The following is a 24840-nucleotide window of genomic DNA, read 5'->3' as shown; positions in this document are numbered from 1 at the left end:
ACCCAGAAAACCGCCAGAGGATTAGCAGAACAGAGTCACCAGACCCAAGTAGAGACGAGAGGCCCACGGAAGAGGGTAGGAAGGGCGGCGAGGCGGTGCGCGCTCCATGGACTGGCGGGAGGGAGCCGGGGCGGAGGGGCGGCTCGCCAGCCAAGCAGAGCCCCCGAGTCCGGCTTGCAAAAGCGGAGGGGCCTGATGGACTGTGTTCCGACAGCAAGCGCGACTTAGCGTCTGGGAGGTCATAAGTTAACAGCTCTGCTTGGAAAACGGGAAGGCTGGAGGACAAAGGGAGGGTGAGCTGCGGAGCCCCCGGATGACAGAGCTCAGTTTGGTGGGGAACAAAGGCGCTCGCCAGCGCCATCTCCCCCGCCCATCCCCCAGACAAAATCCCAAAGGGAACCGGTTCCGGCCAGGGAAATTGCTCGCTCCGCGCGAACACCCAACTCTGTGCTTCTGCGGAGCCAAACCTCCGGCAGCGGATCTGACTCCCTCCGGCTGCCACAGGGCCCCTCCTGAAGTGGATCACCTAAGGAGAAGCGAGCTAAGCCTGCCCCCCCTGCCGCCGTGCACCTTGCCTTCCCACCCCAGCTAATACGCCAGATCCCCAGCATCACAAGCCTGGCAGTGTGCAAGTAGCCCAGACGGGCCACGCCACCCCACAGTGAATCCCGCCCCTAGGAGAGGGGAAGAGAAGGCACACACCAGTCTGACTGTGGCCCCAGCGGTGGGCTGGGGGTAGACATCAGGTCGGACTGCGGCCCCGCCCACCAACTCCAGTTATACACCACAGCACAGGGGAAGTGCCCTGCAGGCCCTCACCACACCAGGGACTATCCAAAATGACCAAGCGGAAGAATTCCCCTCAGAAGAATCTCCAGGAAATAACAACAGCTAATGAGCTGATCAAAAAGGATTTAAATAATATAACAGAAAGTGAATTTAGAATAATAGTCATAAAATTAATCGCTGGGCTGGAAAACAGCATACAGGACAGCAGAGAATCTCTTGCTACAGAGATCAAGGGACTAAGGAACAGTCACGAGGAGCTGAAAAACGCTTTAAAGGAAATGCAAAACAAAATGCAAACCACCACGGCTCGGATGGAAGAGGCAGAGGAGAGAATAGGTGAACTAGAAGATACAGTTATGGAAAAAGAGGAAGCTGAGAAAAAGAGAGATAAAAAAATCCAGGAGTATGAGGGGAAAATTAGAGAACTCAGTGATACACTAAAAAGAAATAATATACGCATAATTGGTATCCCAGAGGAGGAAGAGAGAGGGAAAGATGCTGAAGGGGTACTTGAAGAAATTATAGCTGAGAACTTCCCTGAACTGGGGAAGGAAAAAGGCATTGAAATCCAAGAGGCACAGAGAACTCCCTTCAGACGTAACTTGAATCGATCTTCTGCACGACATATCATAGTGAAACTGGCAAAATACAAGGATAAAGAGAAAATTCTGAAAGCAGCAAGGGGTAAACGTGTCCTCACATATAAAGGGAGACCTATAAGACTCGTGACCGATCTCTCTTTTGAAACTTGGCAGGCCAGAAAGAATTGGCACGAGATTTTCAGGGTGCTAGACAGCAAAAATATGCAGCCGAGAATCCTTTATCCAGCAAGTCTGTCATTTAGAATAGAAGGAGAGATAAAGGTCTTCCCAAACAAACAAAAACTGAAGGAATTTGTCACCACTAAACCAGCCCTACAAGAGATCCTAAGGGGGATCCTGTGAGACAAAGTACCAGAGACATCACTACAAGCATAAAACATACAGACATCACAATGACTCTAAACCCGTATCTTTCTATAATAACACTGAATGTAAATGGATTAAATGCGCCAACCAAAAGACATAGGGTATCAGAATGGATAAAAAAACAAGACCCATCTATTTGCTGTCTACAAGAGACTCATTTTAGACCTGAGGACACCTTTAGATTCAGAGTGAGGGGATGGAGAACTATTTATCATGCTACTGGAAGCCAGAAGAAAGCTGGAGTAGCCATACTTATATCAGACAAACTAGACTTTAAATTAAAGGCTGTAACAAGAGATGAAGAAGGACATTATATAATAGTTACAGGGTCTATCCTTCAGGAAGAGCTAACAATTATAAATGTCTATGCGCCGAATACCGGAGCCCCCAAATATATAAAACAATTACTCATAAACAGAAGCAACCTTATTGATAAGAATGTGGTAATTGCTGGGGACTTTAACACCCCACTTACAGAAATGGATAGATCATCTAGACACACGGTCAATAAAGAAACAAGGGCCCTGAATGAGACACTGGATCAGATGGACTTGACAGATATATTTAGAACTCTGCATCCCAAAGCAACAGGATATACTTTCTTCTCGAGTGCACATGGAACATTCTCCAAGATAGATCATATACTGGGTCACAAAACAGCCCTTCATAAGTTTACAAGAATTGAAATTATACCATGCATACTTTCAGACCACAATACTATGAAGCTTGAAATCAACCACAGAAAAAAGTCTGGAAAACCTCCAAAAGCATGGAGGTTAAAGAACACCCTACTAACGAATGAGTGGGTCAACCAGGCAATTAGAGAAGAAATCAAAAAATATATGGAAACAAACGAAAATGAAAATACAACAATCCAAACGCTTTGGGACGCAGCGAAGGCAGTCCTGAGAGGAAAATACATTGCAATCCAGGCCTATCTCAAGAAACAAGAAAAATCCCAAATACAAAATCTAACAGCACACCTAAAGGAAATAGAAGCAGAACAGCAAAGGCAGCCTAAACCCAGCAGAAGAAGAGAAATAATAAAGATCAGAGCAGAAATAAACAATATAGAATCTAAAAAAACTCTAGAGCAGATCAACGAAACCAAGAGTTGGTTTTTTGAAAAAATAAACAAAATTGACAAACCTCTAGACAGGCTTCTCAAAAAGAAAAGGGAGATGACCGAAATAGATAAAATCATGAATGAAAATGGAATTATTACAACCAATCCCTCAGAGATACAAACAATTATCAGGGAATACTATGAAAAATTATATGCCAACAAATTGGACAACCTGGAAGAAATGGACAAATTCCTGAACACCCACACTCTTCCAAAACTCAATCAGGAGGAAATAGAAAGCTTGAACAGACCCATAACCAGCGAAGAAATTGAATCGGTTATCAAAAATCTCCCAACAAATAAGAGTCCAGGACCAGATGGCTTCCCAGGGGAGTTCTACCAGACGTTTAAAGCAGAGATAATACCTATCCTTCTCAAGCTATTCCAAGAAATAGAAAGGGAAGGAAAACTTCCAGACTCATTCTATGAAGCCAGTATTACTTTGATTCCTAAACCAGACAGAGACCCAGTAAAAAAAGAGAACTACAGGCCAATATCCCTGATGAATATGGATGCCAAAATTCTCAATAAGATACTAGCAAATCGAATTCAACAGCATATAAAAAGAATTATTCACCATGATCAAGTGGGATTCATTCCTGGGATGCAGGGCTGGTTCAACATTCGCAAATCAATCAACGTGATACATCACATTAACAAAAAAAAAGAGAAGAACCATATGATCCTGTCAATCGATGCAGAAAAGGCCTTTGACAAAATCCAGCACCCTTTCTTAATAAAAACCCTTGAGAAAGTCGGGATAGAAGGAACATACTTAAAGATCATAAAAGCCATTTATGAAAAGCCCACAGCTAACATCATCCTCAACGGGGAAAAACTGAGAGCTTTCTCCCTGAGATCAGGAACACGACAGGGATGCCCACTCTCACTGCTGTTGTTTAACATAGTGCTGGAAGTTCTAGCATCAGCAATCAGACAACAAAAGGAAATCAAAGGCATCCAAATTGGCAAAGATGAAGTCAAGCTTTCGCTTTTTGCAGATGACATGATATTATACATGGAAAATCCGATAGACTCCACCAAAAGTCTGCTAGAACTGATACATGAATTCAGCAAAGTTGCAGGATACAAAATCAATGTACAGAAATCAGTTGCATTCTTATACACTAACAATGAAGCAACAGAAAGACAAATAAAGAAACTGATCCCATTCACAATTGCACCAAGAAGCATAAAATACCTAGGAATAAATCTAACCAAAGATGTAAAGGATCTGTATGCTGAAAACTATAGAAAGCTTATGAAGGTAATTGAAGAAGATTTAAAGAAATGGAAAGACATTCCCTGCTCATGGATTGGAAAAATAAATATTGTCAAAATGTCAATACTACCCAAAGCTATCTACACATTCAATGCAATCCCAATCAAAATTGCACCAGCATTCTTCTCAAAACTAGAACAAGCAATCCTAAAATTCATATGGAACCACAAAAGGCCCCGAATAGCCAAAGGAATTTTGAAGAAGAAGACCAAAGCAGGAGGCATCACAATCCCAGACTTTAGCCTCTACTACAAAGCTGTCATCATCAAGACAGAATGGTATTGGCACAAAAACAGACACACAGACCAATGGAATAGAATAGAAACCCCAGAACTAGACCCACAAACGTATGGCCAACTCATCTTTGACAAAGCAGGAAAGAACATCCAATGGAAAAAAGACAGCCTCTTTAACAAATGGTGCTGGGAGAACTGGACAGCAACATGCAGAAGGTTGAAACTAGACCACTTTCTCACACCATTTACAAAAATAAACTCAAAATGGATAAAGGACCTAAATGTGAGACAGGAAACCATCAAAACCTTAGAGGAGAAAGCAGGAAAAGACCTCTCTGACCTCAGCCGTAGCAATCTCTTACTCGACACATCCCCAAAGGCAAGGGAATTAAAAGCAAAAGTGAATTACTGGGACCTTATGAAGATAAAAAGCTTCTGCACAGCAAAGGAAACAACCAACAAAACTAAAAGGCAACCAACGCAATGGGAAAAGATATTTGCAAATGACATATCGGACAAAGGGCTAGTATCTAAAATCTATAAAGAGCTCACCAAACTCCACACCCGAAAAACAAATAACTCAGTGAAGAAATGGGCAGAAAACATGAATAGACACTTCTCTAAAGAAGACATCCAGATGGCCAACAGGCACATGAAAAGATGTTCAGCGTCGCTCCTTATCAGGGAAATACAAATCAAAACCACACTCAGGTATCACCTCACGCCAGTCAGAGTGGCCAAAATGAACAAATCAGGAGACTATAGATGCTGGAGAGGATGTGGAGAAATGGGAACCCTCTTGCACTGTTGGTGGGAATGCAAATTGGTGCAGCCGCTCTGGAAAGCAGTGTGGAGGTTCCTCAGAAAATTAAAAATAGACCTACCCTATGACCCAGCAATAGCACTGCTAGGAATTTACCCAAGGGATACAGGAGTACTGATGCATAGGGGCACTTGTACCCCAATGTTCATAGCAGCACTCTCAACAATAGCCAAATTATGGAAAGAGCCTAAATGTCCATCAACTGATGAATGGATAAAGAAATTGTGGTATATATACACAATGGAATACTACGTGGCAATGAGAAAAAATGAAATATGGCCTTTTGTAGCAACGTGGATGGAACTGGAGAGTGTAATGCTAAGTGAAATAAGCCATACAGAGAAAGACAGATACCATATGGTTTCACTCTTATGTGGATCCTGAGAAACTTAACAGGAACCCATGGGGGAGGGGAAGGAAAAAAAAAAAGAGAGGTTAGAGTGGGAGAGAGCCACTCTCTCTCACAGCATAAGAGACTGTTAAAAACTGAGAACAAACTGAGGGTTGATGGGGGGTGGGAGGGAGGGGAGGGTGGGTGATGGGTATTGAGGAGGGCACCTTTTGGGATGAGCACTGGGTGTTGTATGGAAACCAATTTGTCAATAAATTTCATATATAAAAAAAAAAGAAATTGTGGTTTATATACACAATGGAATACTACGTGGCAATGAGAAAAAATGAAATATGGCCTTTTGTAGCAACGTGGATGGAACAGGAGAGTGTGATGCTAAGTGAAATAAGTAATACAGAGAAAGACAGATACCATATGGTTTCACTCTTATGTGGATCCTGAGAAACTTAACAGGAACCCATGGGGGAGGGGAAGGAAAAAAAAAAAAAAGGACGTTAGAGTGGGAGAGAGCCAAAGCATAAGAGACTGTTAAAAACTGAGAACAAACTGAGGGTTGATGGGGGGTGGGAGGGAGGGGCGGGTGGGTGATGGGTATTGAGGAGGGCACCTTTTGGGATGAGCACTGGGTGTTATATGGAAACCAATTTGTCAATAAACTTCATATATAAAAAAAAATAAATAAAAATAATAAAATGCTTTAAAAAATAAAATAAAATAAAAATTAATCTTGGGACGCCTGGGTGGCTCAGTCAGTTGAACATCCAACTCTTAGTTTCAGCTCGAGTCATGATCCCAAGGCCATGGGATCAAGCCCTGCGTCAGGTCCACACGAAGCATGGAGTCGGCTTGCGATTCATATGCTCCCTCACTCTCTCTCAAAAATCAACATTAAAAAAAATAGTAAAACGAATGAAAAAGTTAATCTTAAGGGACAAGATTTAAAGTATAGAAGAGAAATACAGGATTACAGAATTTTGAGCTATTTTCCAGGACTACCACGATGTCTAAGAAAAATATAAAAACCGATTTTAAACTTCATATAGTTTTATTATTCCACTGGGAACAGCATATGAAGAGCTCTAATTTCCTATCTACACCATATAGGAAGGTTGTTAAGGACCCGAGAAGGAATCTAGTATTAAGCAACTAATATATTTATGATCATCCAATTTGAAGATTTTAAAGATTATCAAGGAAGACTGAACATTCCCAGGAGGAAAGAAAAAAGGGACCAAAAAAAAAAAATCAACTCAGCAGTCTTTCTCAGTTTTAGACATGAAAGAATTTAGGGGATAAATTGAACAACTATGAATACTAAAGTTTCCCCTGAATAATATAAAATGTGTCTTGGGGTGCCTGGGGGAATCAGTCGGCTAAGCATCCGACTTCAGCTCAGGTCACGATCTCACGGTTCCTGAGCTCGAGCCCCGCGTGTCAGGCTCTGAGCTGTCAGCACAGAAGAAGCACAGCGCAGAAGCCTGCGTTAGATTCTGTGACAGCACAGAAGCCTGCGTCAGATTCTGTGTCTCCCTCTCTCTCTGCCATTCCCCCTCTCATGCTCCATCTCTCTCAAAAATAAATAAATATTGTTTTAAAAATGTATCTATTGTCGGAAATCTTCGAAAAAGTAAAAAATCACCTCCTACAACGAATTTTGCATACCCTCTTGGCAACCTTTCATGCCTTATGATTCTGTCATGACAAAGAGTTCATATTAGACAAAAATTTATACATGTTGAGTTCATTCATTTGGAATGTGTGTAGGTGTCTGTTATATGCAGATACTATTAAAAAAAGAGTGGCACCTGGGTGGCTCAGCTGGTTAAGCGTCCACCTTGATTTTGGCTCAGGTTATTCAAGCTCTGTGTCGGGTTTGACACTGGCAGCACAGAGCCTGCTTAGGACTCTCTCTCTCTCTCTCTCTCTCTGTCTCTGTCTTACTCTCTCTCTCTCAAAATACATAAACAATTGAAAACTTAAAATTAAAAAAAGATAAATCAGAATGCAGAAAACATATTTTATTTATTTTTTCTTTCAGAGTGTGGCAGCTTAAGTGGCACCTGGGTAGCTCAGGCAGTTAAGCATCTTGATTTGGGCTCAGGTCCTCATCTTGCAAACCGGTTTGTGAGTCTGAGCTATGGGTCGAGCTCTGTGCTGACAATGAAGAGCCTGTTTGGGATTCTCTCTGTCTCTCCCCTCTCTCCCTGTCCCTACCCTGCTTGCTCTCTCTCTCAAAATAAATAAATAAGTTAAAAAAAAACAAATTCAGTGTTGCAGCTTCAAATTTAGTTTTTCATTTCACGGATAAAGAACCTTATTTACATCACCAGAAATTTTATTTAATGAAAAGAATAAATGTTTATTTCCTCTCTTTCTACTCCAAAAGACCTAAAATATGCCAAGATTATACCACACAGTAGGTTACCTTAGAAACCCCAAGAAAGACAATAACCAAAAAGTGAAAATTCACAATCAACCTGGTATGGACTAAAACAGATTTCACTTTGCATTCCTTAGAAACACAGGTTTTGCTAAACTAAATCTAGGATATCACCTTTATTAAACTGAAAGGCAAGGGCAAAATTTCTTTCGGTTCTTCACAGAAATCAGCTGTAAGTCATTCAGAAGAGTCTAAGCATTTTTTGGTTGTTACCTGGCTTTTTTTTCTTAACTTGCACTTAAAATATCCCCTCCCACATTTTATAATTTAAAGAGCATCTGCTCTGCCTTAATCCCACTATTGCTGCTGTGATTTTATGATACTTTCCCTCAACTCTTCATACTTTAAGTTCAACTCGCCCTTCTAAAATGAATTCTTCCCCTTCAACCCCCTCCTCATCTTCATATGCATCGAGCTATTCTTTCCAGCTGCCTTCTCCTTCTTTGCTTCCATAAAGGCATACCTGAGAATTATCTACTCCCACCAAACTTTCTAAATTTCAATCCTGTACCTTCCTCTCTGTTGTCATTACACTGATTTCTATTATGATCTTGAGGACTTCCATTTCTTCCTAAGATCCTTTTCATCATTATAAGGAGCAAGAGGATGGTACGGGTGGGGGCAGTATAAAATGAAACAACTTACCTTTGCAAGACCAAGGACACCTAACGTCTTGAGAGAAGGTTTCAGAAGAGATTTAGATGATGGTAAAACAGGAATAGGATCGCCATAAACTCTGACTTGTGGTTTGGAAAGAGTTTCAGCCATATCTCTATTTTCAGAATCAGGATTATTGTCCTCAGATAAGGTTCCATTTTCTGGTTTCATAGTGCCACGTTTTGCTCTCACTTAGTAGAAAACAAAGTAAAGAGAACATGAAAATATCTGTAACTTCAAATTAGTGAATAACACAAGAATGGACAAGAATTAATGAATAATACAAGTCTTCCAATAGCTTACTGTTTTTAATGAATTGCCAAGAAGAATGCAGTAGCTTTGCTATGCGTGATTTCGGGACATTCTAGAAAAGAATTAATAGCTGTAAGGATTACAAGAATCCAATTCGATAACATCATTGTAATATTCACCATTACCACATGAGCACCATTACACAAGGAACACAGGCTTTGGAATCATTCAAATGTAGATTCACTTCTCAGTTATGCCGTTTACTATTTATTACCAGTCTCCATTTCCTTATGTGGTGAGGATTACAAGAGATCTCATAAGTAGTCCCAAATGTTACTCACCGTACCTGTAACTGATTAATATCGGGTAAATACTTTACCAAAGTAACCTCAGATAAACATTGAACCCTAGGTAATTGAAAGCATGTTGAAAAAACTAACACTAAGAAATTTAAATATGTTATCTTGTGAAGTGTTTGCATGATTTAGACTGGCATGAACTATCTCTTGTAAGAGAAAATATACAAACGTACTCTTCAGTAGTATCTTATGTCGGTAAGTTGGAATTGCAAACAGTTTAAGTGGCTTCTCTTTCTCAAAACACTAAAGACAAATATGACTGTTTAAATGTAGCTCCTTCTGGGATGCCTGGGTGGCTCAGTCAGTTAAGTGACCCACTTTTGATGTCAGCTCCGGTCATGACCTCACGGTTAGTGGGGTTCAAGCCACACATTGGGCTCTGTGCTGACAGAGTGGAACCTGCTTGAAATCCCCTCCTTGCCTCTCTGTCTGCCCCTCCCTACTACCACTTGCTCATTCTCTCTCTCTCTCCCTCCCTTTCCAGGAGAAATACAAACATTACAAAAACATTTAGCTCAGCTCCTTCCAAGAAAGAGAAAAAGAATAATAAACCTTGTGGGGCAATGAGTCATGGATGAAAACCACACACAGACAGTAGAATTCCATAACCAATACGTTGACAATGGAGTTGACAGAAAGTGATGTACTAAAAGAACAGACACTAAAGTAAAGTTTTCTGCAAGGAAATATTAGAGTAGGGGTAAACCATTAAAAAAGAGCATGGTGGTGGGAACACATAGGTTGCTCAGTCAGCTCAGCGTCCAACTTCAGCTCATGAGTCATGATCTCACGGTTTGTGGGTTTGAGCCCCACATTGAGCTCTGTGTTGACAGCTCCGAGCCTGGAGCCTGCTTTGGATTCTGTCTCCCACTGTCTCTGACCCTACCCCGCTTGTACTCTGTCTCTCTCTCTCGCTCCAAAATAAATAAACTTAAAAACATCAAAAATATCTTTAAAATCATCGGGGGAGAAGAGGAAAAAAGGAAAAAAAAATGAGACATGACCAATCAATGAAGCATGAGCTTAAGACAAGGAAGAAAAGGAGAAATGTGAGCAAAATAAGGTAAGTGTAAACAACATGCATTTTTCAACAGGTACATAAGTAGGATTGGGAATATAGTATGAATAATAGTCTCTTTTAAACCTTTGAAAGATATATATCTATATCTATATATCTATATCTATATCTATAAAACTTATACATAAAACAGAGGCTTTGATTCACAGTATATCCCCAATAATACTGACTTTAATCACACTACAGTTACCTGGTTATAAGTACTGTAATAAAGAATTTAATTTTTTTCACTATAAAATAAATTGTTCAATTACTGGCATCTATCACTTCCTAAAAGCTATAAATTACTACTAGACTAACAAAATAACAGAAAAAGAGAGGTTCCTAACACATCAACTTTCACTATGGAGAAAGAATTGGGAATGAGAATTCTAGGAAGAAATGGGAACCTTCAAAGGATGTGTGTAATGGGACACAGATGGGGTTACACAAACAAAGGCTGAGGACTTTTTCTCTGCAATTCTAAGCTCACAATGGGAGGATACTAAAAATATACTGTAACCTTCTTTCTTATGTAACTCCTGATTTCCTCAATAGAATTCATTTGTGTTTATACATGTTAAACACTAAAACGGAATATAAACTGAAGCCTGACTTTTTAAATTCACACATTTAATTGTGATATATCATGCGTATTTTGTTACTTTTCAAACTCCATTCTACGGAATTCCATTTCCCTACTCATTTATTCACATTCAAAACCTATGACATTGTTTCTTCCAAGCAAGACTTTATTCTAGGAGCTCCAGGAGTCTGACAAGTGTGTTTCCTAACCTCCAGGAGCTTATCATGACTGAGGGGCTTTGAAATGAATACTGAAATAAATATCAGATGTCTGAAACTTTACATTTTAGAATCTGACACAAGGACTAGGAGAAGATAGTTTTCAAAGCTACATATGAAAGATTTCTGAAATTAAAAATTGGACAACTTGGCTATGAAGAGCCTCTGCTCATAGAGCTACTCTTTTCAGCAAAACACGTATTCTTCAGGGAGATGCACAATTTTAACTTACTCTTCATGCATTTATTTCAAAACTACAGGGGAACACTTTTGTAAGGTAAATGTTGAGAAATAATGTAAACATCTAAATGTCTACATTTTCTAATATTATTTTAGTCTAAATGTAGAACAAAGGATAGAGCCAAAGGAAAATCCTGTATGTCACCAAAATAAAACTTGCCCGGGGCCGGGGGGGGGGGCAAACTACAATAGATACTTGGACCCAATCAGGTTTCATTTAGGCATGAGTATTACCAGTCATGCTACTATCACAGTAAGAATCCTTATCCTTAAGCAAATGTCACATTTCCTCCATGATGGGAAAGCTTTTCCTAATATAATTTGACGGTCATTATATATTTTCCAGCCCATTCTTTTATAAGACTCCACCTGTAGGGTTTAGCAAAGTACAACAAAACAAAACAAAACATTCAACGCGTCATGTATCTGTAAAGTGGTTTGTTCTTGGTAACTTTCCATGACACACATAAAATGATGATACACAGGCTCCTCTTAAATGTTCAGAGTAAATAAGGGAGAAAACTCAATTCAGAGCAGGAAAGTGAGTTTCACAGGAGAGTACTTTACCTTGCTACCAAAATGTAAGACTTGGCTAGATGATGTAGGCCATGAATCATCAGGACCAGGTTTGTCGGAAAGCCTTTAGAGCAAAAATATACAACAAAAACATGTTCATTTATTTTAAAAGAAAATTTTAAAAATTAAGTGAAAGTTCAGCTATCTGTGTATTAAACCACGTTTCTTGGTATAATTAAAAGTTGGCCTCTGGTTTTTTCATTGAGTTTTATTTTAATTTCAGTAATAATAGCATCCAGTGTTATATTAGTTTATTAATATAGTGATTCACCAACTCCATACTCACCCCATGCTCATCATGACAAGGGCACTCCTTCATCCCCATCACCTCTTTCAGCCCTCCCACCACTCACCTCCTTTCTGGGAACCATCTGTTTGTTGTCGGCAGGTAAGAGCCTATTTCTTGGTTTGTCTCTCCTTCTTTTTTCTCCTTTGCTCATTTGTTGTTTCTTAAGTGCTACATGAGTAAAATCATATGGTATTTGTCTTTTCCTGACTTTTCTTAACATACTACTCTCAGGCTCCATCCTGATTACATCCTTGCCAAGTAAATGGCAAGATTTCATTGTTTTATGGTTGAGTAATATTCCAGGGTGTGTGTGTTTGTGTGTGTGTGTGTGTGTGTGTGTGTGTGTGTGTGTGTATGAAAAACATATACACACACAGATACATACATATAGAACTCCTGCGTTCACTCATTTGTCAATGGACGCTTGCACTGGCTATTGGAAATAATGCTGCAATAAACACAGGGGTGCGTGTGTCATATGGAATTCGTGTTTTTTTTGTATTTTTTTGGGTAGTATCCAATAGTACAATAACTGGATCATAGGAGAGTTCTCTTTTTAATTTTTTGAGGAATCTCCATACTGTTTTCCAGAGGGGCCGCACCCATTTGCATTTCCACCAAAAGTGCAAGAGGTTTCCTTTGTCTCCACATCCTCGCAAACACTTGCTTCTTGTGTCTTGGAGTTTAGCCATTCTGACAGGTGTGACATGATATCTCGTTGTAGTTTTGGGGAGCCTTTTTTCCTGTGTCTGTTGACCATCTGTATATTGTCTTGGAAAAATGTCTGGTTATATCTTCTGCTCATTTTTAAACTGGGCTTTTTTGGAGGGGAGGATGTTTACTCATATCAATTTTTTATACTTTGTGGATACTAACCCTTACTGGATTTGCAAAATATTTGCAAATATGTTCTCCCATCCCAGAGGATGCCTTTTAGTTTTGATGTTTCCCTTCACTGTGCAAAAGCTTTGTAGGTTAATGTAGTCCCAATAGTTTATTCTTGCTTTATTTCCCTTGGCTCAGGAGACATAACTAGTAAAATGTTGCTACAGCCAAAGTCAGAGAAATGACGGCCTGTGCTCTCTTCAAGGATTTTTTATGGTTTAAGGTCTCACACTTTAATTCATTTTCAGGTTATTTGTGTGTATGGTACAGAAATTGACCCAGGTTCATTCTTTGGAATGTGACTTGTCTGGTTTACCCAACACCATTTGGTGAAGAGACTGCCTTTTCCCCACTGGATAGTCTTTCCTGTTTGTGGAAGATAAACTGACCATACAGTGGTGGATTTATTTCTGGGTTTGTGGTTCTATTCCACTGAGCTATGAGGCTATTTTGTATGCCAGTACCCACCATACTGTTTGGATTACTACAGCTTTGGAAGAAAACTTGAAATCTGAGACTGCGATACCTCCAGTTTTCCTCTTTTGCAATACTGCTTTGGCCATTCAAGTTCTTTTGTGGTTCTATACAACGTTTAGGCTTGTTTGTCTAGCTCTGTGACAAATGCTGTTGGTATGTTGACAGGGATTGCATGACATCTGTAGATGCCTTTGGGTACTGCAGACACTTTAAAAATATGTATTCTTCTCATCTGTGAGCATCGGATATGTTTCTCTTTCCGTCACCTTCAATTTCTTTCATCAGTGTGTTACGGTTTCTAGAGTACAGGTCTTTCACAATTTGGACCCTGTGTTAAAAAAAACTTTCAGTTCTCTATTTTGACTCCACCTCTGCCAACCTGTGAAATCTCCAGGAAAGACCCAGTCTGAGTTTCCATAATCAAGTATGACAGGCAGGGAATGCTCTGAAATGGTTGAAAAATAAATGTATAAACGTTACTACAATGACTTCTCACCTCACATCTGTCAGAATGGCTCAGTTTCAACACAGGAAACAACAAGGGTTGCTCAGGGTGTGGAGAAAAAACAACCCTTGTGCACTGGTCATGGGATGTAAATTGGTATCGCCACAGTGAAAGCCACTATGGAGGGGCCTCAATGAATTAAAAACACAAATACCATAGGATCCAGTGATTCCACTACTGGGTATTTATTTACCCAAGGGAAATGGAGGTACTAATTTGAAAAGATATATGCACCCCTATCTTTATTATAGCATTGTTTACAATAGACAAGATATGGAAGCAACCCAAGTGTCCACCAATACATGAAGAGACCACACACACACACACACACACACACACACAATGAAATATTACGCAGCTATAAAACAGAATGAGATTTGCACATCATGGATGTACCTAGATGGCATGAGGGTAAGTGAAATAAGTCAGACAGAGAAAGACAAATCCTATATGATTTCACTTCTGTGTAGAATGTAAAATGGGGAATAAATGAACAAACAGAGCAAAAGCAGAAACAGCCCCATAAAAGCAGAGAATTGACTCTTGCCAGAAGGGAGGGGAGGTGGGGGGATTGACAAAATGGGTGAAGGGGAGAGGGAAGTCCAGTGTTCCAGTTATAGAATGAATAACCACAAGGCTCAAAGGTACAGCATAGGGAATCTAGTCAGTGGTATCGTAATACCATCATATTTTACCAGATGGGTGCTACACTTATGGCGAACATGGTGGACCATCCATTACATTGTGTGTCAGTTAGACCTCCATTTAACTAAATATATCAAAGTTTGGGTTTCCATGTTATGAGTGGTAGTACTAACTAGAGATTAAAAGATTAAAAGTTCCCACGGCCAACTTTGTTCCTACACTGGTCTTGCCTTATTTAGGTCCATAATAACTAGCAAGACATTCCAAGCCTTCAGGGGGCATTCAGCCACCCAAGGAGAGAGACTGCGATCAAATGGTCCTGGTAGTTGTGCCTCTATTTCTCTATATGCTGCCTGACTATTTTCTTCCCTATGAGCTCCCACTCCTACATCACTCTTCGGCACGGTTCTGTGGCATCCCCCAACCTTTCAATCTTTAGCCTATGAAGCCATACACTCCTACAACAAGGATGGGCTCAAATGACCGAGGGTAGGAACCATGTCCTGCTCCTGGAGAACAAGCGAACTGGGAGTCTCAGTCATCCACACAGTCACCTCAACATAGGCATGTTATCACCGATCCAGATGAAGCTCCCTTACTGATCTGACAAGTCAGTCCTACCCCTGCCCAGCCCTACAAGTACATGGGAAGGGCATCACAGATTTAGGAAAAGAGGTGGAGTGAGGAGACAGCTTGCCTTGGGCCATACATCCCTGATGTTCGCAATCTCCACCACCCACCCCCAATTCCTTGAGAGGATCTAAGCTATCCTCCCTCAGTTGGGCTGGAAGTAGGGGATATCATATTTCTATTTGCTGTAAACAGACTCTTCCCAGCAGCTCAAAGGATTGTTAATCTCTCTCATCAGAAAAGCTGAGGTATGCTCGCACCTTCAATGAAACCAACACACACAAAAGCAGAAACCTGCTTGTCACGACCCTCTTGAACTCTCTATTTGATTATGCCTTTCGAAACAACTCCCCTAATCCTGGGTCCTTCATTCCTGACATTCACCTTTATGTCACTTGTCATAAACCCCCATATTCTGACATCTTTCCTAAAACTCTTGTTTCTATCCAACTCAGTGTTGTTCTCCTTGAAACCTGGTCTCCTCTGCTAATTTGACTCTTACCCTCCTTCATTTTATTCATTAGACCCACTCCCCAGATTTCTATCATTGAAATATTTGTCTGCAAGATGAAGACAAAAAAACAAAGAAAGAAATGAAAGAAAGAAAGAAAGAAAGAAAGAAAGAAAGAAAGAAAGAAAGAAAAGAACCCGAATGTAAATCTCATTTCTGTGACTTATCATATCTAACTAGGTCACTTCAATCTCTTTTGAGTTTCAAACTGTCCATGTAAGCAACCATTCGGCAAGGAGGTTAAACAGAGGTTGAATTACCAGAGGGTATTTTGATGAATTAATCTCTGAGGTTTCCTAAATCTTGAGACTCTAAGTAGTTTTGATTTGGCCTCTGGAAAAATGGAGAGTCCTTAGCTGGCAGAAGGGGAAATATTAATGTGGAAAAAAAAGAAATACCAAGAAACCCAGAGAAGAAAGTAAAAAGGCAAAAACACAGTACAGAAACGTCATAGGGAAAAAATATCCAAAAAAGAAAAAGTTTCCTAGAACTAGTCAAGGGTACTAGTCCAAAGGGAAACCAGACTGGGAACTTAGGCAACAGAGAATCCTCGAAATATCCTAGCAATATCCTTGTGATAGAGACTGAATTTAATTAACATAACATGGTCTACAACTAGATACCCTTCCCTTACAGAAAACTCATTTGTCTCAAGAATAGGGGATATCACCACATCTAAGGAGATGCCTGACGACATCTTGCTTATTATGTAAAAGCCTTGACACCATGGCCATAGCTGACATCCATCCTAAAATCTCGGATGGTAAAAACAAGGGACTAGTTACCACTGCACTAATGACTTTTGTTAGCACTAGTGGTCAAATACATAAGGGCAAATGCTTGCACTAACCTGGTTTCTTAAGAAAACCCTAAATTAGAGTTCCGATATGATTAGCTTTGACATTCTGAGTTGATCTGCCCTAGGATCTGTATCTTCATCTCAGTGCTGCTGAGGAACCAGAGAATGGATGTGGAAGCTACACAGGCTGACGGGAAAAGCCCCTCAGCTACCCATTAACTATGGAATCATGGTCGAGTCTTCAACCTCCCTGAACCACAGTTGCCAAAGTAATAAAAAGTAGGCTACAACAACACAGCTACTTTGCAAAGCTATGCAATGCCTACATAACTTAACAGATGTTATGCATAGGATATAGTGTCTTGTCCAGAGTAGACCACTCAACAACTGCTTTTTTTCTCTGCGTTCCCTTAGGAAACACATAATTTTCAGTTCATTCATTTCACTTCCTTTCCTTTCATTTTCCATTTCATTTCATTTCATTCCTTTATACTTTGAGAGTGAGTGCACACAGAAATCGGGAAAGACATCCCAAGGAGGCTGTCAGCGCAAAACCCGACGTGGGGCTTGAACTCACAAACCTGAGTTGAAGTCAAGAGTCACACCCTTAACTGACTGAGCCACCCACGTGCCCCAACGAATGTCATTTTTACAAATCCAGAAAAATCCTACCTGGCTATAGAGTCTCCCTCAGCATTCTTATCTGCTCCTAAAGAAGAAAGCAAAATACATGTTAAATCAACAATCAAAAAATAGAGGAAATTACAAGTGTACGGCTTATGATTTGTGAAAAAGTATTGCTTTGGGACCACACCTGGAAACCACACTACACTGAAATGTAATTATACCATTCGTAGGCTTAAAGCACTAAGAAATCTTACTTTCTCCTCTATACTGACCAAAAGCAAGAATGGGTTTTATCAAAATTTGACACCTACAGGTGAACTGATGTTTACAATGGCCATCACTGACCGACTCTATGACACTGGAGGAAAATGGTGTCGTTAGGAGAATGATTATCACAAGCTGACAATGTCAAACTGCAACTAGCATGATTTTTCTGGACTTCCACCCCTATAGAAGTTAAAAGAGAGTTTTTTTATTTTGCTGTAACACAGCAGAACTTCCCCAGCCATTTAGTAGAGACTGTTCAGAGTTAGGATGAAACAACACCTCACAAATGTGCTCCATAGTTATTGTACTTTGCATCATGGCCAAACCATAACAAGCAGACTCTCCCTGGCCTTATTTCCAATGGCAAGGTAAGTTGGAAGGCTGTGGCATTCCAATTTGATAAACTTCTAACTTCTCGAGACTGTCTCCTTCCATTGCTAGAAAGTCTATCTAGACCCACTGAACATCACAGAGGATGATCCCAATGTTGGTACTATGTAGTGGCTCATGATGTCATTTTTCTCAACCCTCCCCATTGGGTGACACACATCTAGAAAAATCATGCTTGTTTTCATGGAAGGCATATGTAATCAGATCCTCTACTGATGAGCAACAAAACAAAACAAAGGGCAAAGAATATCTTGAATGCCTACATTCAATTAGTGGGGAATTTTAATTTTCTAAACATTCAACGATAGCCACTGTATGATTGTTACTATATGACACTCTTTAAAGAGCAAGACTATGGAGGTAAGGGTTGGGGTTAATGTAGGGAAAAAGGGGCACACCCCCAAGGACTATTTTTTAAATTTTTTTAACGTTTATTTTTTTTAGAGACAGAACATGAATGGGGGGAGGGTCAGAGAGAGAGGGAGACACATAATAGGAAGCAGGCTCCAGGCTCTGATCTGTCATTCCAGAGCCTGACACAGGGCTCGATCTCGTGAACCACGAGATCATGACTTGAGCCAAAGTCGGACACTTAACCGACTGAGCCACCCAGGCGCCCAAGCACAGAGGACTTGTAAGGCAGTGAAACTCTTTCACACGATACCACAAAGGTGGATTCACATCATTACACATTTGTTAAAACCCAAAGAATGTATAACACCAAGGCTGAACACTAATGCAAATTAGAGACATTGCCTGAACATGAAGAGTTAGTGTCCATATAAAATGCACCACTCTTGTCAGGGTGCCTGGGTGGCTCAATTGGTTCAGCGTCCATGTCTGGATCTGAGATCAGGTCATGATCTCACAGTTCATGGAATCAAGTCCTGCATCAGGCTCTGTGCTGACAGCACAGGATTCTTTCTCCCTTCTCCCTCTGCCCCTTGGCTGCTCACACGCATACATGCTCTCTCACTCAAAACTAAACAAAGGAACTGAAAAAAAATTACTACTAAAAATGGACCACTGTCGTGCAAGATGTTAACAACAGGGGAGGCTAGGCGTGTACGGGAGCATGGTATGGTATATGGAGACTCTCTGTACTTTCTATTATATTTTGCTGTGAACTTAAAACTGCTGAAAAATAAGGATCATTAAACGTAAAAAACAATCAAACAAAGTACAACAACCAAACACGGTATCCATTGAAGCTACTCTTAGCATATATTAACCATGATACAGTCACCTTGAGCATTAAGATAGAGATCAAAGTAACATAATAGGGGTACTGTCTCCCATATGGAAGTATATGAAAATACATAAAGCAAAATACAAAAATACAAGTTATTTGTATATTTAGGCAAGAAAACAATGGATGAATATGACCAAATATAACTATAAACAGGGATTCAGCACTATATGAATCAAACCTGGGTTTTCCATATAATTGAGATTTTATTCTAATTTTAAATCAAAAATCATTATGCTGATCGTATCTAAGATTCATAAGGAAAGCTTAATCATATAAAAAAAGATGATAATGACCTAATATTGCCCTAGACTTTTTTGTACAAATACCTACTTCATATGGATGATGAAACTGAAACCAGTACCATGATAACCATCATTTTACTTGCCATTAAAATAAAATTTTAAGACACCACCAAAAATGAATTGAGGGCTGTAATTTCTATGCAGAAAAGGTTTCATCCAGCAGGCCAAAGATGGCTACCCTCAGAATATCCTACTTGAATGACTGGCCCTTGGTTGTTCCCTGGGATCTTGGATTTAAGGACGGTTTCCACCATTCCCTAGCTTGGTAATAGAAGCTCACTGTGCCTAAGTATTGGTAAAATCAGTGTGCTTAAGGCCGTACACTTGATTTCTTTTTGGAAACCTGGAATTTTGGGACATGCTAAGGAGAAGATGCCTATGTGCTTAGCATTTGATGAAAACCTCGGGCACTGAGTATCCATAAGCCTCGTACTGGCAGACAACATTTCACTTGTGCTGTCCTAATTTGATGCTGGAGGAATTAAGCACATCCTGCTAACTCCATAAAGATAGGATTCCTGGAAGCCTGTGCTTGGTCGACTCTGGACTTCACCCCATGCACCATTTGTGCTGATTGGCCTTTCTAGCCTGTCCCCATAACAAACCATAGGCAACAACTATATGCTGCGTCCTGTGAGATCTTCCAGTGAATAATCAAATCTGGGTGTCTTTGTGGTGCCTCTATCACAACGCATTATATGAAATTTTATTATTTGGGGTGATGTCATACACGTGGTACCAGTCAGAAGGTTATGTCACAGAATACCTTTCCTGGAATCTCTTTTTCTTGGTATTTGCCTTGAAAATTCCTACATTCCTATATATCCATGCGAAGAAAGGTTTAAAAGGAATAGATGAAATCATGATGTCACAAAGTGTGAAACAAGCAACAATCCTATTTTACTCAGTAAAAAAAAAAAGAGAGAGAGAGAGAATCCTGGTGGTTTCCACCATGTTCTACCATACACAAGTTCCTCTCAAATATGAAAAGTCAGTTAATTTTTCCAACTAACTAGGACTTAGTTCATTTTTCTGGCAGATAGGAATGAAAAGAAGTAACAGGGATTGTTCTAGAAAAAACAGAACTATCAGACCCAGTATAAAAACATACTACTGATTATAGTTTTATGTTTCTTTCCTTTCCTTACTTTCTTAGAAAATTAAAAATATACTTCACCTATTAAAGGCAATCATTGCCAAAATAATCAAAAGTCATAATTATTGTATCCTCATTCCTGCTGCTCTCCTCTGTTCATCTGATAAAGTACTACACATTTTTCATGTCCAATTTACATGCTGGCACACAACTTGGAAACTTCTGAATCTTCTGAGAGTTCTCTCTCACCCCTTAACTTTTCATATTCAGGAATCACAGATTCGTATTACTATACTGTTTCAGTCTCTGCTTTGTCTTTTCCCTGCCATTGCCCTAGTCAAACATGAGTTCTTAACTGATAATTTTCGCAGGGAAAAAAAAGCCACAAAATATTATTGTTATTTCTTAAATGAATAAAAAAAATAAGCAAAACAAATGAGAAAGACACAAGGCCCTGAAAAAAAATTAATGGAATAAATTGAACCCCCTGACGTTTTCAATCTACACAGCTGAAAGTTTCACAATGGACTAATACTAGGCTAAGAAAACAAGAGCTTCCTTTGCCTCCCAGTCTCTTTATGTGGTTTCCTATAACCTATCCTCCATATGAGGGTTCAGCATGCTACGGCCACAGGTCAAACCCAACCTGCCATCTCGTTCTGTAAATAATGTTTTATTGGGGCATAGACCCATGTCTTCACTTACATATTGCTATGGCTGCTTTCACACTACAAGGGCAGAGCTGAGAAACCACATCACCTAAAATATTCACTGGCTCTTTAGGAAAAAGGCTTGGGGATCTTTATTTTATGCCATAACCAGAGTGTCCTAAACTCAAATCTAATCTTCTTAGTCTTCTGCTTCAAATTCTCCAAAATCCCTGCATCAAATACTGCTGGTTCTCTCCCTAAGAGCCATTCCATATTCTTCATTCTTGCTAGAGAATCACAACTTTATTTGGATATTTATTGTCTCCATACACAGAGAAGGTGGCCTCACCCTGGCTTCAAAAAGAGAAAGGATTATTCTAAGCTAATCACAGTACCTGATTTACCAGGGACCAGTTTAGGAATGAGTATGTGACATAACCTAGTCTTTAAAATGTTAGAGGAAGTCTACTGCAAGCCTCTTCCTAGTGAAAAGAAACACCTAAAGCAAAGCAGTCCTTCCCACCCACTGGATGTTGCCATGTGAGAATATGATACCTGGAGCTGTTGCTAAATAGCCACCCTGGAAAGGAGAAATAAAAATACCACCAACTCCAGAACTGAACAAGTGATGACTGGGATCCTGATGACATCACTGAACCATCAAAACATTTCTGGTTCCTACTGTTTTAGTCACTGTTAGAAGTCACCTATTATTTGCCGCTAAAAGCATTCTACTGAAGAAATTTCCCAAGGCCTATCAGGTAAGACCTACTCCTTTCTATAGCACTAACAAACTTCCATAAGCTTGTCTTACCTAGGTATTCACCTCATTCCCAACCATTCCCATAGCACACGTTTTCTACCAGCAAAACCCAACTGCTCATAAATCCTGCTAAGGTCACTCGTACACCTTTGCCTCTGCACTGTTGTGTACTCTGCCAAACACGTAATCGTGATAGTTTACAAACATTGTCAAACATACAAATGTTGGTCCTTCTGCCTCTCTACCTGGCAAACCGAACTCCTCACTCTGCATGCTTACCGTAGATTCTACCCAGTCCTTGAAAACTCAGATTCCTCACCGGGAACTTATGGTAACTGGAACAAATGCCAATACAAAATAACAATGATAATTATAAGCTCTATGAGACTCTGGCACCCAGTAAGCACTAAATAGAGTAAATAATACAAATGGCAGTGGTAACAACGAACTCCTGGGGTGCAGAGACTGGTTTTTGAATGTTTGTATTCTACAACAACAGGATAACACTTAGTAGCTAACAGGCACTTAAGAGTTACTTGTGGGGGCGCCTGGGTGGCGCAGTCGGTTAAGCGTCTGACTTCAGCCAGGTCACGATCTTGCGGTCTGTGAGTTCGAGCCCCGCGTCAGGCTCTGGGCTGATGGCTCAAAGCCTGGAGCCTGTTTCAGATTCTGTGTCTCTCTCTCTCTCTGCCCCTCCCCCGTTCATGCTCTTTCTCTCTCTGTCCCAAAAAATAAATAAACGTTGAAAAAAAATTTAAAAAAAAGAGTTACTTGTGAAGTGAACAAATGGACATGAATAAAAGTGATTCCTTTGAAAATTATTTTTAAAAACCACAGAAACTTTTCTGTTTCAAAAACCGCAGGGACAGCTCTATTCTGTTATGAGCACCTTAATGATCAAAACGCTGTCTGTTCTATCTTTACCTTTCCTGTAACTTCCAAAACTAACCTACAGAAATCCTTTGGTAACAGTCTACCAAGTTAAAGCTTTCTTCCTACTTTGCAGATTGTAAAGTGCACTAGGTGCCACAACTAGGGAGCAACAGTAGCATTTTTTGTGTGTGTGTGATTGTGAAACATCTTTGTGCTGTTATTATAATTTCTGGAGCCCAAGTTGCCCTATTTGAATACTTGCGAAGATAACATTTTGACTAATGGCAACAGAGTATCTTATTCTAACAAAATTACAGTGTCATGACAATTCTCCAACAAACAGAAGAAAACATTGTTCTAATGAAGTCAATATATCTTATTCTGGATTTGTTGTTGTTGTTTTTAAATGTTTATTTTTTTGAGAGATACAGAGCATGCATGTACAGGGGAGGGGCATAGAGAGAAGGAAAAGGGAAAATGCCACACAGGCTCTGAGCTGTCAGCAAAGAGCCCGACAGGGAAGTCTGACACAGGACTCCAACTCACCAACTGTGAGATGATGATGACCTGAGCTGAAATCAAGAGTTGGACACTTACCCGACGCAGCCACCCAAGCGCCCCTCTCATTCTGTCTTGATTTATGAGGAGTGAAATTGATAATGGTGAGACCTTGTTGAGACAATATGTGAAATAACCTATGCCTCTCAACAAGGCATTGCTTTTCTTCAGTACTCTTGGAAGCTATCTGTAAAAAAACAATCTCATTGGCAGTGCTGCACACTAGCTAAGATTTGCAGTTCTTATTATTTGCCATTTGCTTATGGTACCAGGAAAGTACTGTAGAATTCCCAGTTTGAGGGCTGGTTCATTTTTTAATGAGACAAATCGCTAGGTAACAATATTTACTAAATATAATCCATTTGTAAACATTTTATAAAAGATCCATTTTTATAACAAGTGCAATTTGTTATAATATGTTTATGGAGGAAACATAAAACATACTAACTTATCAATCTTTTTTCCTCTGGGCACCTGGATGGCTCAGTTGGTGAAGCATCTGACCTTGGCTCAGGTCGTGATCTCGCAGCTCACGAGTTCGAACCCCACATTGGGCTCTCTGCTGTCAGTGGTAGAGCCTGCTTTGGATCCTCTGTCTACCTTCCTCTGTCCCTCTCTTGCTCTCTCTCTCTCTCTCTCTCTCTCTCAAAATTAAATAAACAGTTAACAAAGCATTTTCGTATTTATTACACAAAGATGTCACATGGTATTTTAGGGGTCATGACTAAAATAATGAATTTCTTTTCAGATAATACTGCCTCATATTTTCAATTACCTACAGTTAACTTCTTAAATAATTCTGAACATTAGACTATAAAGAGAGAAATTAAGAAAGAAAAAAATATACATGCAATTTACACATTGGTGTTCTTTTCTTCATTGTTCTTTCATTATCAAAACACCCTTACTCTGACTTTACTTATGTTAGGACCACCAAGAGCAATTCACTATGTAAAGTCTTACCAGGATGGCTGTTTTGCAAAGAATTTTTAAGCATGATATCTTCTTTATGTCGGCAAATTATTTCGTAACTGCTATGTATAAAAAAGGGTGATAAATAATATTACTATCTTAACGCTGATATGAAAAACATTTACCAAATACATCAAATTCTTAGAGTATTTCAAATAATATCAGAGCAAATATCAAAACTTTAATTACCCCATATACTTCAAATTTGTACGTTCTAGAAGCTTTTCATTAAGTCTGTACTTAAAGAAGAAAAAAACAGGAAGATGAACCAGTCATGAATTGAGGGCATTCTAGCTTAGTAAATTAGAACTAGCTTGCCAGGGGCACCTGGGTAGTTAAGCATCCAACTTTAGCTCAGGTCATGATGTCACGGTTTATGGCTTTGAGC

The 24840-nt window shown here is 39.8% G+C and overlaps 1 protein-coding gene across 1 annotated transcript in view; it reads right to left on the bottom strand.

Annotated features, from left to right (window-relative positions):
- Positions 1 to 24840, bottom strand: part of LOC124509895 (ankyrin repeat domain-containing protein 26-like) — a 238257-nt gene that overhangs the window by 195993 nt on the left and 17424 nt on the right. Inside the window, 8 exon segments of the mRNA XM_047076483.1 lie at positions 8662 to 8864; positions 8977 to 9037; positions 11953 to 12025; positions 17375 to 17411; positions 23469 to 23486; positions 23489 to 23555; positions 23557 to 23591; positions 24444 to 24514. Coding sequence (XP_046932439.1) covers positions 8662 to 8864; positions 8977 to 9037; positions 11953 to 12025; positions 17375 to 17411; positions 23469 to 23486; positions 23489 to 23555; positions 23557 to 23591; positions 24444 to 24514 — 565 coding nt within the window.

This window comes from Lynx rufus, unplaced genomic scaffold (genome assembly GCF_022079265.1).
Source record: "Lynx rufus isolate CCGP_SWC_20201006 ecotype Redwood Valley unplaced genomic scaffold, mLynRuf1.p SCAF_15, whole genome shotgun sequence".
Taxonomy (NCBI): domain Eukaryota; kingdom Metazoa; phylum Chordata; class Mammalia; order Carnivora; family Felidae; genus Lynx; species Lynx rufus.
Note: the sequence above shows the minus strand (reverse complement) of the source record. Positions and strands in the feature narration are given on the sequence as shown.